A 14637-nucleotide genomic window follows, 5' to 3' on the forward strand; every position below is an offset into this window, starting at 1 on the left:
GTGACATTGTGCAGGCTTTTTTGTTCTGGTACTTTAGTCTCATGAATGTGGGAAGTGTGGCTAAGAAAGAACTGTGTTTCTTTAGCTTCTATATTTTCCCAGCCATCCTCCAGTGATGACTTTCTCACCTTTCCTTTTCCTTTTCAGTCTGACCAGATGTCCCACCTTGTGAAGATCCCTGGGATCGTAATTGCAGCAACCCCTGTGAGAGCCAAAGCCACCAGAATAGCCATCCAGTGCCGTAGCTGCCGCAACACCATCAGCAACATCGCGGTGCGCCCAGGCCTGGAGGGTTATGCTCTTCCCAGGAAATGCAACACGTAAGGGCTGACATGGGGATACGTGCAGCAGGCTGGTGGGGGAAAAAAAGACTGTGCCCCCTTCTCTTCCTCCCCCTCCATCCCATGAGCACCGCAGAGTCAGCTCCCTGTTGCACCAGACAAGCATCTGTGCTGCCTTCTGCCTCCTCCCTACGTTTTGCCCTTGTGGCTGCATGCACCTGTGGCTGGCGAGTTTTAGTTCCATACATCCGTGGTCACGCTGGTTTTGATGCTGCCTGACCAGTGCTGCAAGCAGTGTTGAGCAGCCATGTCCAGGGAGTTCTTTTTATCTGTAGGGCATTTTGCCTCGTGTACCTAAAGGTTCATTCCTGCCTCTAGCTGTCCCATAATGCTGTGTTAAGCTGCTGTCCTTTTTCAAACAAACTTCTTTCTTCTGCTTCCCCCTCTCCAGGGGGCTGTTTTGCGTTACCTTCTGTAGGGATGCCTTGCTACTAACCTTCAAATCCTGCTTTACAGCTCTGGATGCCAATGTGAACTGTGAGCATGAGGCTGCCGCTGTGCTGCAGCTCCTACGCCAACTGAATCCTAGTGGGTTGCGTCTTCGAGCTCATGCCTGCCAGTATTATTTTCTGTGGCTTACCTATAATGCAACTTGAGAAGCCTTTGGGATAGGGATCGTTCCTGCACGTAGTCTGTATGGCACCTCACACCTGATCCTTGACTGTGTGAGTGCATCTGCACTCTTGTGTTACCCTCCCTGAAAGCTCTGCGTGGAGTCAGGCATCGGTAGTGATGTACTGAGACAGCAGCAGGACACGGAGGTGCTCCTTGTCTCGGAGAGCTTGTAGTCTAGCAAGGCAAATGCGTCTCGAGAGACTGAGAGGTTGATGGCAGCCTTGTCACATTGCTAATTGCTTTCTCACCAGAAACCACTTAACATTTGCTTTGTGTGCGAGGTCATAAAGAAAAATGCCCTGCTGTGTTGCTGAGCGTATACTGTTACCTTCTGTGTAATTAATGAATTACCTTCCTCCCTGCTTTTAGCTTGCAGGGGACAGGGGGAAGGCAGGGAGAGCACTCAGACAAGTATCACCCTGTTTATGGCTTGTTCTCCTGCATGCTTTCGGCAGCTGTTGACAAGACAGGGGGCTTGGTATGGCCTTGTGTGACTGCCATTCTCACCTGCTGGGCACTGCTCAGGGGGGCGGCTGCTCTGGGCTCTGTCACTGCTGTCCCCTCTACAGGGGGGCTCCCAGGGGTGGCTCTTGAGTGCCAGCAACTTTACCTGATTGATCTCTCCGCACAGAGAACAAGCTGGCCGCCCAAAGTGCCCGCTGGACCCCTATTTCATCATGCCAGATAAGTGCAAGTGTGTGGACTTCCAGATCCTGAAGCTGCAGGAGTCCCCAGACGCTGTGCCACATGGCGAGATGCCCCGGCACTTGCAGCTGTACTGCGACAGGTACCGGCGCCGTCTCCCCACCCTGGCCCCGCTGGGTGTTGCTGGTGCCATCCTTTCCCCCACTAAGATTCCTCTGCTTTCCCCTTCCTCCTCTTAGGTACCTGTGCGACAAAGTTGTCCCAGGGAACAGAGTCACTATCATGGGCATCTACTCCATCAAGAAATCTGCCCAGAGCAAGAACAGAAGCCGTGACAACGTGGGCGTGGGCATCCGAAGTGCTTACATTCGCGTGGTGGGCATCCGGGTGGACATGGAGGGCTCAGGTGAGGGCTGCTTTTGGTGACCTGGTCTGTGTTGGTGGCTTGGTGTTGGGAGAGGCCCCTCCCTGAACAAGGTGGTCCCTCAGCAAGGACTGTGTGAAATCACAGCCTGGATCCTTCTCCGCTGCTTAGATGGCAGAAGGTTCAAACCAGTCCAGGGGTCTATCTTGCCCTGGATGCTCTGCAGTAGTCTCCTGTATGACTTTCAGTGATATTAAATGAGGCTTCAGCCTGAGTTCTCCAGGGTATTTAAGTGCTTTTATCTTATTGATCATAGTGGGAATCTACTAAGCCATCCCTGAGGATCTGGGCTGCAGTCAATAGTTACAATTGAGCTATGTATTTAAAACATGGTCCTGACTGTAATTCTCCCTCTGGTTCCTCCAGAGCTGTTTTGCCCAAGATCCTTCCTTTTCTCCTACCAGCCTCAAAGGACACAGCCTGCCTTGCTGGGATAGCAAATGCCTGCCCTCTCCACCCTTTCCACTTGGTGGCACTTGGCATGATCTTAAAGAAGGGATTTTGGTGGTGGCAGTGGGGGGGGAGTAGTGTCATTTACTTGAAAACATCCATTTGTTTGCTGTTGCATCACTCTCCTCATCTGTGTACAGGACATACCTTTGCTGGCTCAGTGACCCCTCAAGAGGAGGAGGAACTTCGTCGCCTTGCTGCTATGCCCAACATCTATGAGACTATTGCCAAAAGCATTGCTCCCTCCATCTATGGCAGCACCGACATCAAGAAGGCCATTGCCTGCCTCTTATTTGGAGGCTCTCGCAAGAGGTGAGGAAGAGTCATCCTGGTGGAGAGAGAGTGGTGGCATGGTTGTCATTTATCCACAAAGCCTTTGTACAGTCTTCTGGTGGTGCTGCCAGCCACCTGCCACTTTGTCAGCAATGCTTGAAAGGCTCACCCATCTTTCCTGCCTCTCTTCTTCCCACCCTGTCACTCCAGGCTCCCGGATGGGCTGACCCGCAGAGGAGACATCAACTTGCTGATGTTAGGTGACCCCGGTACAGCCAAATCGCAGCTGCTGAAGTTCGTTGAGAAGTGTTCGCCCATTGGGGTAGGTGGCTTGAGGGTGCCCCCTTGTAGTGCAGCTTGTTTCTTCCTTCTGCTCCTGGCATAGCACCAAAGACTAGACGGTGGTCACAGCAGATACCTGCCCGTGCATCCACAGCTGGATCAGCTGGCAGAGGTGCAAACTGCCATTTCTGGTGCTATCTTGGAAGAGGTGGGGTGCAGGACAGAGGGTGGAGGAGGGAAGGGGGAGCAGGTAATGCCTTTCATTATGATATGAGCCAGGCTATTTGCAGACATCAAAAGACGTGACTGGTGCTGCTGTTTATTGTTGAATCTTGATCAGTGGAGAGGCTGGCTGGTCAGGACAAATGAAGTTGACTGCATCTCAGGCACGAACCTCTAGGCTGAACCCAGGCATGAAATTATACTTTCAGCTGTGCTTTCTTGTAGTCTCTATTAAACTCAGCCCATGACTACATTGTTTCATCGGCAGGGGGGGAAACAAAGCTAATGCAGCAGCCCACCAAACAATGAGTCAGTCCTTGTTCTGCACTGAATACCTGTATTTGTGTGTCTGCAAGCCATCTGGTGCGTCACAGCTGCTTAGTCCACAGGCTGGGACTAGGCAATAGTCTTGCTCTGTACGCAGCAGGTCTGCTTTTTGTATGTGCTGAGGGGTTTTGCTTGAGGTCCTTGAATTTCCTCCAGCAGTGCTGGATTTGGCAGTGCTGGAGGTGCTCCGGAGCCCTACAGCGGCTGACGTGCTGTCCCCTTGTCCTGCATGCTGCTAGGTTTACACCTCAGGGAAAGGCAGCAGTGCTGCCGGCTTGACGGCCTCAGTGATCCGCGACCCTTCCTCCAGGAGTTTCTTCATGGAGGGAGGAGCCATGGTGCTGGCAGATGGGGGAGTGGTGTGCATCGATGAGTTTGACAAGGTACCCGTGGGGCTGCTTGTGTGGGAGCAGGGAAGAGAGCCCTTGGGCTGCCAGCTCCTCCTGGGAGAGCCCAGAGCTGCAGGAGAAAGGGCAACTCCTGATGCTGCCTCATTTTCTTATGGGGAAGGTCAGGGCATGGGGCTGCAGGGAAATCCTGGTTATGTCCTGTGCTCTTGGGCAGAGGTTTCTTGCAGAGCTTTACCTTGGGGGTTAGCATCAGTGGGTGTGTATCTGAGGTCCAGCAGAGGTGACTGATGATGACTTTTTTTTTTTTTTTTTTTTCTCGCCTCTTTTTTTTCCCATCTTGGATGAGAAGATGCGGGAGGATGACCGTGTAGCCATTCACGAGGCCATGGAGCAGCAAACCATCTCCATTGCTAAGGTGGGCTGTGGGTGCACATCACCCCAGGGCAGGAGCCTGACTTGCCACTGAGTTTCTGAGAGCCCAGCAACCAATGGTCATGCATCTTCTGCCAGAATTGCCTGTTTTAGTGTCCAGGCAGTGGTTTTGATGGTTACTGGTTTCTCTGATCTGAGACTGGTCAGCCCTATGTGTAGGCTTTGGGTTGTCTTCTCTTAGGCAGCTTGAACTTCAACAGGGCTGAAATGAGCTCCCTTTGCTCTGCCTGTCCTCTGCTCCTCTAGATTTAGTAGTTTGGCTGATGTCCCTGTGTCACAGCCTGATGTCACTTCTTTTTCTTCCTTTCCACTGTTCTCCACCCCCTGAGGAGATTTACAGAAACTGTCTGATATCCTGGTACCAGGTCTTCTCTCAAATCAGAGTTTCTCTTTGTTTCCACTGCTCAAGCTTGCTTCTTTTTTTTTTTTTTGGTAGCAGTTCTGCTCCCTCCTGTTTGTTCTGGCCCACCCTTCAGCTGTTCAGCTGGTGGTAACAGAGCACCTGCCACAGCTTTTCCTTGCTGGTCGCTCTTGCCCTGCTACCTGCAGACCTGCACTTTGCCCCCGAAGTTGCCCAGGGACACTCAGCCCCAGCTGCCCAGGTTCTGGCGCAGGTCACAAACCTAGGGTGGGGTCTTGTGTGTCTTTGCCCTTGGCTTGAGGTTCAAATGAAGTTACTCAGTGCTCAAGTCTTAGCTGAAGCCAGTCCTCCTCTAGAAGGACATGTGGGAGCCCCACATAGCTCCTGTGCTGACCCTTCTCCAATATGGAACGACTACAGAGCAACTGGATGCTACTTAAGGGGTTTTATTTATGTGCAAGTGATTGAGGATGAGTCCTTACAAACTGCTTTAGACCTTTTGCTATGAGTTAATAGCCTTCTACCCTGCTGTGACACGGTCATGGTCTTGACCCCATCCATTCCTCCCTCCCTCCGCAGGCAGGAATCACAACCACACTCAACTCTCGGTGCTCAGTGTTGGCAGCTGCCAACTCCGTCTTTGGGCGCTGGGACGAGACCAAGGGTGAGGAGAACATTGATTTTATGCCCACCATCCTGTCCCGGTTTGACATGATCTTCATCGTCAAGGATGAGCACAACGAGGAGCGAGACATGGTGGGTTGGGGCATGTGGGTGCAGTGGGGACTCATGGTGCCCCGTTTTTTGGGAGGAGGAAGCAGGGGGGTTCCTGCTGCCTGACTGCCTTCTGCTCTCCTAGACACTGGCCAAGCATGTGATGTCCTTACACGTGAGTGCCTTGACACAGACTCAGGCGGTGGAGGGTGAGATCGAGCTGAACAAGCTGAAGAAGCTCATCTCCTTCTGTCGGACGTGAGTGAGAGGCATGACCTTTTGGCAGCGCCCAGGCTGCCCAGTGGGAGGGAGGCAGCGGTGAGGAGCAAACCACGCAGCAGATGCTTGCAAGTGGTGGCACCCAATCTGGGTGACCTTTTTTGAAGTCCCGTCTCAAAAAAAGGGAAGCAAGAGCAGCTCATAATGGTGCCGCAGCATGGTGCAAGGAAGCGAGGGGTGTCTGGGGAACCCTCTGTGCAGGGGACCCTCCCCAGCGGCACTGCTTCCAGCTCCTGTCCCCCCTTGCAGGAGGTGTGGCCCTCGGCTGTCAGTGGCAGCAGCGGAGAAGCTGAAGAACCGCTACATCCTGATGCGGAGCGGCACTCGCCAGCACGAGCAGGAGAGCGACCGCCGCTCCAGCATCCCCATCACCATCCGGTGAGCAGCCCCGCCCTCCTCCTCCCCCCACCGAAACCCTCGGGATTGGGGTTGCATTACTGGGAGTCACCTGGGATAGCCCAGGAAGAGGGGGTTAGTGGGGTGCTGGGGTTTAGGGGAGCCTTCTGTGAACAGGGCAACATTGGAGGTGCCACGGGGGGGCAGAAGGTGGCCAGACCGGAGTAGGTGGGGGTGTCGGGTTGGGTGGAAGGAGAAGACCCCTCATAGCTACTGTAGAAAGCAGGGAACATCTCTTCTGGCTGCAGGCAGCTGGAGGCCATTGTGCGCATTGCTGAGTCCCTGGCAAAGATGAAGCTTCAGCCCTTCGCCACAGAGGCAGACGTTGAGGAGGCTTTGCGGCTCTTCCAGGTGTCCACCCTTGATGCAGCCATGTCAGGCAGCCTGTCAGGTGAGGGGGAGATGCTCTGTGCTGGGGGCAGGAGGGACATTATGGGTCTGGTTGCTCGCGGCAGGGAAGACAAGCTCCCCTCCTTTTGCAGCATGATCAAACTAGTAGACTGCAACAAGGCTTTACCGTTGGTCAGATTCTACTGTCTGTGCTGTATCTCCTTCCTCCAGAGGTCAGACCACACTGCTCCTCCTCCATCCAGCCACCTCTCCCACCATCCTCAGGGCTATTTAACTACTTAGCTGAAACGAGCTACAGCTGCACATCATCCATGTCAATCAAGGCCACAGCTGCATGTTATCAATGCTAATCAACCCACTGCCTTCATTCCTCTGCACCCTCCCAGGACCAGGCTGGCAGGGGGTGCTATGAGACAGGTGCTGGACCTGCTTTCTGAGCAAAGGCAAAGCACTGCTTGTGGTGGCAAGGGACTGTTATGGCTGTGGCTCACAGGGAGGGCAACAACAAATAGCACCGAGGGTCTTCACCCATGCTGGACAAGGGAGGGATGGTCTTGGCTCCCTGTGGTCCCAAGAGCAGAGCCCAGTGCTGGAGGTGGTTCCCCAACCTGTTTGTCCTCTTAACATATTTCCCCGTGGGGGTGGCAACTACATTTCCTTGGGAGGCAGCGTGGCACAAAGGGTTTGAAGGAAGCTCCAGCAGTCATGTCCACATTCAGCTGTGTCTTTGGAGCTCCACAACCTTTGATGGTAGATTAGTTTATGGGTTTCCTAAAGTCTCAGACATGCTTCTTGTGGGACACACAGGAGATGGGCAGTGGCTTAGAGTGATGCCTGGGTGGCACAGGGAGTTCATGCAGGCTCTCCCTCCAGGGGCAGAAGGCTTCACGACACAGGAGGACCAAGAGATGCTGTCCCGCATTGAGAAGCAGCTCAAGCGTCGCTTTGCCATCGGCTCTCAAGTGTCAGAGCACAGCATTGTCCAGGACTTCACGCGACAGGTGGGACAGGGACCCTGCGGAGGGTTGGGCTGTGAAAGTGGGGACTCCAGGCTGCCGCTTGGGGGGTGAAAGCCATTCCCCAAGAGGTGGCTGAAGAGCGTTCTGGTCATACCTGCTTTTGAAGTTATTTGTAGGGAGTGGTGTGCAGTGTGATTGCAGAGTTTAAGGGAGTGAAGGAAGAATGCATTTTTCTGCAGAAGCACTGAGGTTTGGGGCTGTTTGGGTAGGTTGCTGTGCTACCCTTGCAACCAGAACCATTTGATTTATGATACTGGCTGCAGTCACACGTGAAATAGTGAAAGGAACATCGGCACCTGACGCCACAGGGCTCCTTCCCTTCAAAGAGGGACAAGCCAGGCTTTAGTGGAGGTTGCAGGTTTCTGCTGGACTCTAGTGAGCTTTCCACTGCCAGCTTATCTCCCCTTGTTCTCCCCTTTTCCAGAAATACCCAGAACATGCCATCTACAAGGTGCTGCAGCTGATGATGCGGCGGGGGGAGATCCAGCACCGTATGCAACGCAAAGTCCTCTACCGCCTCAAGTGACCTCCCCATCTCGCACTGAGAGGGAACCGCTGCTGTCTGACGCCTGCGCGTGTACAGGCAGTGCCCCATGGCATTGGAGCCAGCTCCTGGAAGCAGCTTTTCCTTGGGGAGCCAAACAGCCCAGGGCCTCCCTCTTGAACCAGGGTTCGTTCGCGGTGGTCAGAGTTCCCCTTGGATGCTTTGTCACTGTATCATGTTGGTGTTTCTCTGAATTCCAAAAGCTTTTCGTGTGTATTAAAATAAAAACTAGTATTGGTAGCCCAGGGTCTTTGGCTGCTCGGAATGACAGAGGGAACGTATCCCCTTTCCCCTTGAGAGGTAGTGCAGGATTTTGGCTGGAAAGGCATCCCTCCTGCTCATCCCATGTTACCCACACCCCAGCACCCCCCTGGGGACTTGCCTCAAAGCAGGATGCAATCCCATGGGCAGCACCAGCAGTCCTAAAGGCAGAAACTAATTTCTCACTCGGGGTTTGGTCTGTCTATTAAGATATAAATGCTGTTGGCACAGGCTGCCCTGTTGGGCTTTGGTGTGGGAAGCACCTTACCTGGTCACAGTGTGCAGCAGCTGCCGTCTTCCCAGTCTCCTGGCGGCAGCGGAGGAAACAGCCTGCTGTTCCAGGCTTCAAAGCTGCTCAGCTCTTCCCTCCTTCCCCTCTCCAAGGGCTGCAGCAGTCAAATGCTTTACCCTGCAGCAAAGCGCTGTGTGAGAGCCCTGCTGGAGGCATGGGCAGAGCCCCCCGTTTGCCCCACTGAGGATGGGGGTGCAGGGTGATACCCAAGAGCTGTGTGCCCTCATCCAAGTAGCCTCTGCCACCTTGTTTATGTGCTGACTGCTGTAGGGACAGTGGTCCTGCTCACCAGGAACCTCTCATGCTCTCTGCCCTGGGGTGGGCTTGTGCAGCCGCCAGTAGCCCTTCTGTATTTGCTGCATGACCTTGCGCTTGTCCAACCCTGCAGGTTTTTATAATTTCTAGCAAAGTAGTATTGGTTCTCTTCAATGTCCTCCTGCAGACCTAAGGTGCAGGTTGTCCCTTGCCAGGCACCTGGGGGCCACTGCCGGTGTGTGAGATGGTGAGGGACTGAAGGCAGTGAAGTCTTGGGCGTTGCAAGCGAGCAAAGACACTGCAGGTGCCAAGAGGCTGCTGCTATGTCTGTGGGTGACCTTCAGGCTGAAAAACACCACAGGAGAGGCTTCGTTAGCAAAAGAAACGTTCAGGGCCAGCAGAGGGTACCAGAGCCTTGAGGATGCTGGGCTGCGGTGCTGCACGCAGCGCTGCTCCCTCTGAGAGCAGGAACCAAGGGGTCCCTTGTGGGAGGGTGCAGAGTGTAGGGTACCCCCAGCCTGGCAGCTGTCACACAAGGACTAGGCTCCACTGCAACCCTTGCCGGGGGGTTCAACAGCATCCTTCTGTTTCTGCACGGCTCACAGTGCACTCCTGATGGGGCTGGAGGTGGTTATGAGGTCGGGGGTCTGTCTAGAGGGGCCAGGGTCATGGTGGCCCTGGTGGGACTGGCTGCACATTCGAGAAACAACCTCCTGCTCTTCATTGTCTAATTTTTCGGATGGGGCTGACCACAAAGAAGGGCTGGAGGGGTGAAGAGGCTGTCCCAAAGGCTCCCAATAGGATAGGCAGGGACAGGTCTCCAGAAACCTCCCCTCAGTCATTGTATTGCCTTGTATTTTCCCTTTAAAAGACTCCTCTTCCCACACTGTTCCCTGGCTAGGAGGTAGGGCTGGAATAAGAGAAGGATGATGCTGCTCTGTGGAGAGGATCAGCTCCATTGAGGAGAAATAAATGAATATGGGAGTAACAGGGCCACATTCTCACCTGGAGACTGGAGTTCCCCAAACCGCCAGTGTCTATTTGAAAGCATCCTGCCCCCCTTGCAGGCTCCTGTGCCCCTGATCAAGCACTTGATATTGCAGCATCAGGAGGTTAAAGCAGGGTCAACACGGCCCCATGCAGCAGCGTGGTGTCATGGCTGTTTTCCTGCCACATGCTGTAGCCCACTCAGTGCTGTTGTAATGGCCCTACGGGTGTCTCAGCCCCTGCCACCCTTCCGCAGTACCTCTGTCCTTGCTTTGGAAATGCTGGCAGTGCCTGTCTGTCTGTGGTCCTTCTTCTGGAGGTGCAGCAAGAGCAAAGCAAACGAGGAGGTGAGTATGGGACTGATACCCACAGCCTGCTGTTAATGCTGCATCTGGAGGAAGATGTGAGCCTCTGTTTCCAGGCTTGGAAAGAGCACCCAGCAATGGGAAGAGGCTAGGTGGGCAGAGAGTGTGCTGGGAAAGGGACTGGCAAGTGGAACACAGTGCAAACAGCTCTGTTTCCATCACCCTTCTTGTTTCTTTCCTTCCTCCCTCCCTCCCTCCGCAGACATCATCCCAGCCTTTCTTCATGATCTTTGCCCTGTGCTGGAGCAGTAGTGCATGGGTGGATTTTGACTGCTGACTGCCAGTGGTGCTCAGGTGGTGCTCACAAGTTACAGAAGAGCCAGCGTCCCAAGGTACATCAAGCTATGCTGGGTGTTGGCAGGTGCAGAGGTTGGAAATTTTTGGGGGGTTGTTTTGTTGTTTTAATGACATGATAGGAGGCAGAGGCATGTTTCTGTGATGATGATCAGCATGATTGATCTCTTCGTGCTATAAAATGTGTTGATTATACAGCACAAGGTTATGTAAGTGTACGTACAGTTTGAGACATTGTTTAGCAACTAATATATGCAGCTCTATCACAAGAAGTGGAGCTGGGATGTGTCTAACTCCGGTATCATCTTGGAAATAGAGATCATTGATTAGTAATAGCTTGTTTTGAACATTGCACTGAAGATGGAAATTTTGTGGGGAACAGTTGGGTAAATGCTTGGCAATATGTACTTGACAAGGGGTCGGTGGTCCTCCTGGTGAAGACGACCAGCTTTTTCCTCAAATGATAACTACTTGATGAAGGATTGGTCATCCTCCGGATGAAGGTGCCTAAACTTTAGTCATCCCTGAGGTTCTGGCATGCTGAGACTTGGGACAGAGTCCCTGTCTAGGTGTCCTTCGGTGACCAAAAATACTGTTCTCAAATCCAGTGCTAACAGAGAGAGTAAAACCAGCCAGCCTTAGCCACTTCTCATCTGACCAGTGCAGCGTTCCCTTGCCTAGCCTGCTGACCTGGCCTTGTCCTTTACCTCAGTGCTATGGCACCAGCACAGGAGGCCCCTTCCCCACCCTTGGCTGGTCACCTGGGGTAGTACAGCTGGATGAGTGAAACCACCACAAACCAGGCAGCTGCCAGGGATGCTCAGGTGCCTTTGATTCAAAGCTTGGGCTGGTGTAGGAGCCACCCACTTCTTGCCACAGTAATGGCCCCTGAAGAACTTGCAGATTACATGTGATTCTGTATGAGAGGTGTTCATCCCTGTGAGCTGGGAGGAGTTTCTCACTCCAAACAGATCCAGTGCACTGGGCTTTTGCCAGCCTTTTTGGATCTCTGTGGGAGGGCCAGGTTGGGATTCATCTGACAGGTGTCAAGAGCTGTGTCTGAGCAAGGTGCTCCATGTCAGTGCAGGGGGGTGAGCGCTTCCAGACAGCAAGCTGTTTTATCCAAAGTAAATGTTTAAAAGAAACCAGAGAAGCTGTGCCCTAGTTGCATTTGTTTTCTCTCTGTTGACTACAAAAGGAGGTCAGGGTAACTAGACTGAGTAGGTATTTTTGCATCATAGGCATCTCAAACTGGGGAGATGTGCGTGTCCTTCCCCCCTGTGTGCTGCACCGCTGTATTGGAGAAGGGCTTTGGTGGAGGCTTGCTTTGGGTGGCTAACTTTGGGGCAGCTTCACTAGGTTTGATTCTCTTTCCTCTTACATCAAGCTCATCAGAATATCTCTCTGGAAATTCAGTGGAGCTCCACTGCTGTAAAATCCAGCAAAGCTGAGTCATCACATCTGCACTGCTCAGATCTCTTCCATCTCTGTGTAGGATGAGAGCTGTTGCAATGCAACAACATAACCTCTGAGAGTGTTGTGAGTGTCACTTCCTCCATAAAATAAAACAAAACTGAACTGCAGAGTCCTGAGGGCTATTGCTCAAGGATGTGAGATAAACACTGGCAAGCAGAATATGCTGATATGGGCAACGTGAGAAACTATCTGAGCTGGTCCACCAAGCACTGACCTCAAACGAAGGAAGCTGGAGCTCCTTCCCCCTTTCTGCTACTGACTTGCTGGGCTAGTTAAGCAAGCGACTTCATCTCCTTGCCTGTCCTGGGTAATAACCTTTTTGGAGCAGAGACCAGCTCTTACCATGATTTTGTGTAGTGCCTGGCACAACAGTAGCCCAGTCTCAGTGGCAGAGTCTATCTGCTGACATAAATAACATTAACACATTCTAAGGCTTCTCCAGCCATCACGAGGCTGAGAACTGATCTCCTGGAGGCAAAGAAATCCCCGTGGTTTCTCTGGACAGTGCCAGAAAAGACCAAGAGACAAAGGGAGAAGTCTCTGGGAGGGAGACCATGGTGCAGTGATGCCATGCTGCAGCAACGCCATGCTGCCATGACATCGCTCATGTGTCGTGGGTCTGGGTGTCTGTGATGTGGTCTGCTGGGCAGGGGTGTCTCATGCTGAGTTTCAAGTCCTTCAGGAGGTTTGACTAACAGCCCGTATCACCTAATTCTGGGCTAGGTTCCTTCAAAATCACTCATTCTCCCAAAGCTGTGTTGTACAAATGCCCGCTACTGTTCTTTCTCCCATTTTGCCCATCCCTTTGCAACATCCTTTGCTCCTTATTGCACACCTGCTCCAGGTTTCTCCCAGCAATGCCAGCCAGTCCATTTTGTCCTCCTCCACTCCACTGCATGGCTCATGCCTGCTCTCTTTTCTCCTCTGCATGGTCATCCCCTCCTATTCCCCTTCTTGGCCATGGCGCTCAGACCCTGGCCACCTTGCAGAGTGCCCAGCACAAGCCTCCAGCTTCTGTTTTCAAGCCTGCTGCCTTCACAGGCAGGCAGGACACTGGGGCATAACATGCTGGATCAGCTTGCAGGGCGGCCTGTTAGGAACGTGACACCAAGGGACATGCATCAGAGAACGTCCCCTGGACCATCTGCTGCTTCTTGGCTGTTCCTTTCCTCCCTGCCCTTCAGCTTTCATCCAGCCAAGATGCGCCACCTCCTCTCCCTGTTCTTGATCTTTACCTCATGTCACCGTCCCTTTATTTCTAATGGTTTGTTTTGGTTTTTTTCCTTTTCTCAGACTCCTGTGCAGGCAATTTGGCCAGAAAAGACAGGCAACACTGGATTATATATATATGCTCTTTGCACCACACACTTTTTGACCCTCAGAATGAAAGCAGAAGCATTATCCTGCCTGCCATGCTCCAACTACCCATGAAATGCTTGCTGAGTCTATCCACAGCTGGCCACATGCTGTGCACTCATCAGCATCCACACCTCTGCAGTATAAATAGACATCTATAAATAGATATGTAGACATCTTTCCTTTCTGGAAATCCTTCACTTGATGGAATCTGTCAGGTCTCAAACTGCATCTGGTACTTTGTGGACTCTGTCACAAGTGATCATAAAGATGAACTTCAGCATATCGCTAGAGCTACAGAGTTAAACACACAGCGCTCAAGATATGTATAAGGTTTTTAGAGCAACAGTTGAAAGGTCATCTAGCATCTAGTTGAAAGGTCTAGGTAATATTGCCATCCTAGACCCTCGCACCAGAATAAGGTGTACATCCACCATTACAAGTTATCTTCAATTTGTGTTTTGTAATAAGGAAGAGTTTTGTGGTCTGACCAGGAGTGCAGGGACTGTCACCGATCTGGGAAGTTTGCCACCCATGTGGGTCCAGCAGGTGAAGGGTGAGCGCCCAGGTTGGGAAAAAACAAAGGACACAAAGAGGGGAACAGCTCTCCCAGTACCATGTGGCTCTCACAAACTGGTCAGTGGCAGAGCTCTACGTACTTGATGCTCAGTCCAGATCTTCCAGCAGCACAATTGCTGCAACAGGGGAACCACAATGTCTGATTTACCTGGCTTCTCCTGAGTCAGGCAGTTAAAATATCATGGTTTCCACAGTAACATCACTACTGCCACGCCGCACCAACGTCACTTTACTGTACCCTATTCAGATGCAGATGCAACTTCCAATAATAGATACGTCACGTGGAGAGAGGGTGAAGACCCTAGTCTTGAGTTAAAGTGAAACCTGAGTTGTTGTGGTCAGAAGGACCCTTTTGTCCCAGCTTACCTGACCTCCTGCATGACACAAGCCCTAGAGGTCCGGCCAAGGAGCCCAGCAATTGAAGCGCTCCATGGGAAAAAGCAAATTCTCACTGGCTGCCTTCATGTGATGTAAAATTGATTTGCTTTCCAAGAGGCTGGAAAACTCAGGATTCTAAAATGGCCAAGAAAAGTTGATCCCAAAGGCCCTCAAAGTTTTCCCCAATGAACATCACCAATTGGTATGAAGGCAAAGCGCAGAAGCACATGTATTCATACCCAGGACCACACAAAACAATCATGTGTGGTCATGCGGAATCAGACAAGACAGATCCACACCTGTATTTCACGTGACTTGGCAGGCATATTGCTGCAGTGCCTCCCCATGCCATGCTATTTGACTGTTTTC

At 52.3% G+C, this 14637-nt stretch overlaps 1 protein-coding gene across 3 annotated transcripts in view; it reads left to right on the forward strand.

The window, feature by feature from the left end:
* The window catches only part of MCM5 (minichromosome maintenance complex component 5), a 70477-nt gene extending 62212 nt beyond the window's left edge, over window positions 1–8265 (forward strand). For all 3 annotated transcript variants that reach the window (XM_055712807.1, XM_055712808.1, XM_055712809.1), the window contains exons 5-17: window positions 148–320; window positions 1588–1743; window positions 1841–2007; window positions 2616–2787; window positions 2959–3070; window positions 3819–3962; window positions 4279–4344; window positions 5302–5478; window positions 5582–5694; window positions 5965–6093; window positions 6360–6502; window positions 7336–7463; window positions 7906–8265. In XM_055712807.1, the coding sequence (XP_055568782.1) occupies window positions 148–320; window positions 1588–1743; window positions 1841–2007; window positions 2616–2787; window positions 2959–3070; window positions 3819–3962; window positions 4279–4344; window positions 5302–5478; window positions 5582–5694; window positions 5965–6093; window positions 6360–6502; window positions 7336–7463; window positions 7906–8007 (1782 nt within the window). In that variant the 3' untranslated portion in view covers window positions 8008–8265. The remainder of the gene's footprint in view (window positions 1–147; window positions 321–1587; window positions 1744–1840; window positions 2008–2615; window positions 2788–2958; window positions 3071–3818; window positions 3963–4278; window positions 4345–5301; window positions 5479–5581; window positions 5695–5964; window positions 6094–6359; window positions 6503–7335; window positions 7464–7905) is intronic.
* Window positions 8266–14637: the final 6372 nt, after the last annotated feature.

Source organism: Falco cherrug, chromosome 5, assembly GCF_023634085.1.
Source record: "Falco cherrug isolate bFalChe1 chromosome 5, bFalChe1.pri, whole genome shotgun sequence".
In the NCBI taxonomy this organism is placed as follows: Eukaryota; Metazoa; Chordata; class Aves; order Falconiformes; family Falconidae; genus Falco; species Falco cherrug.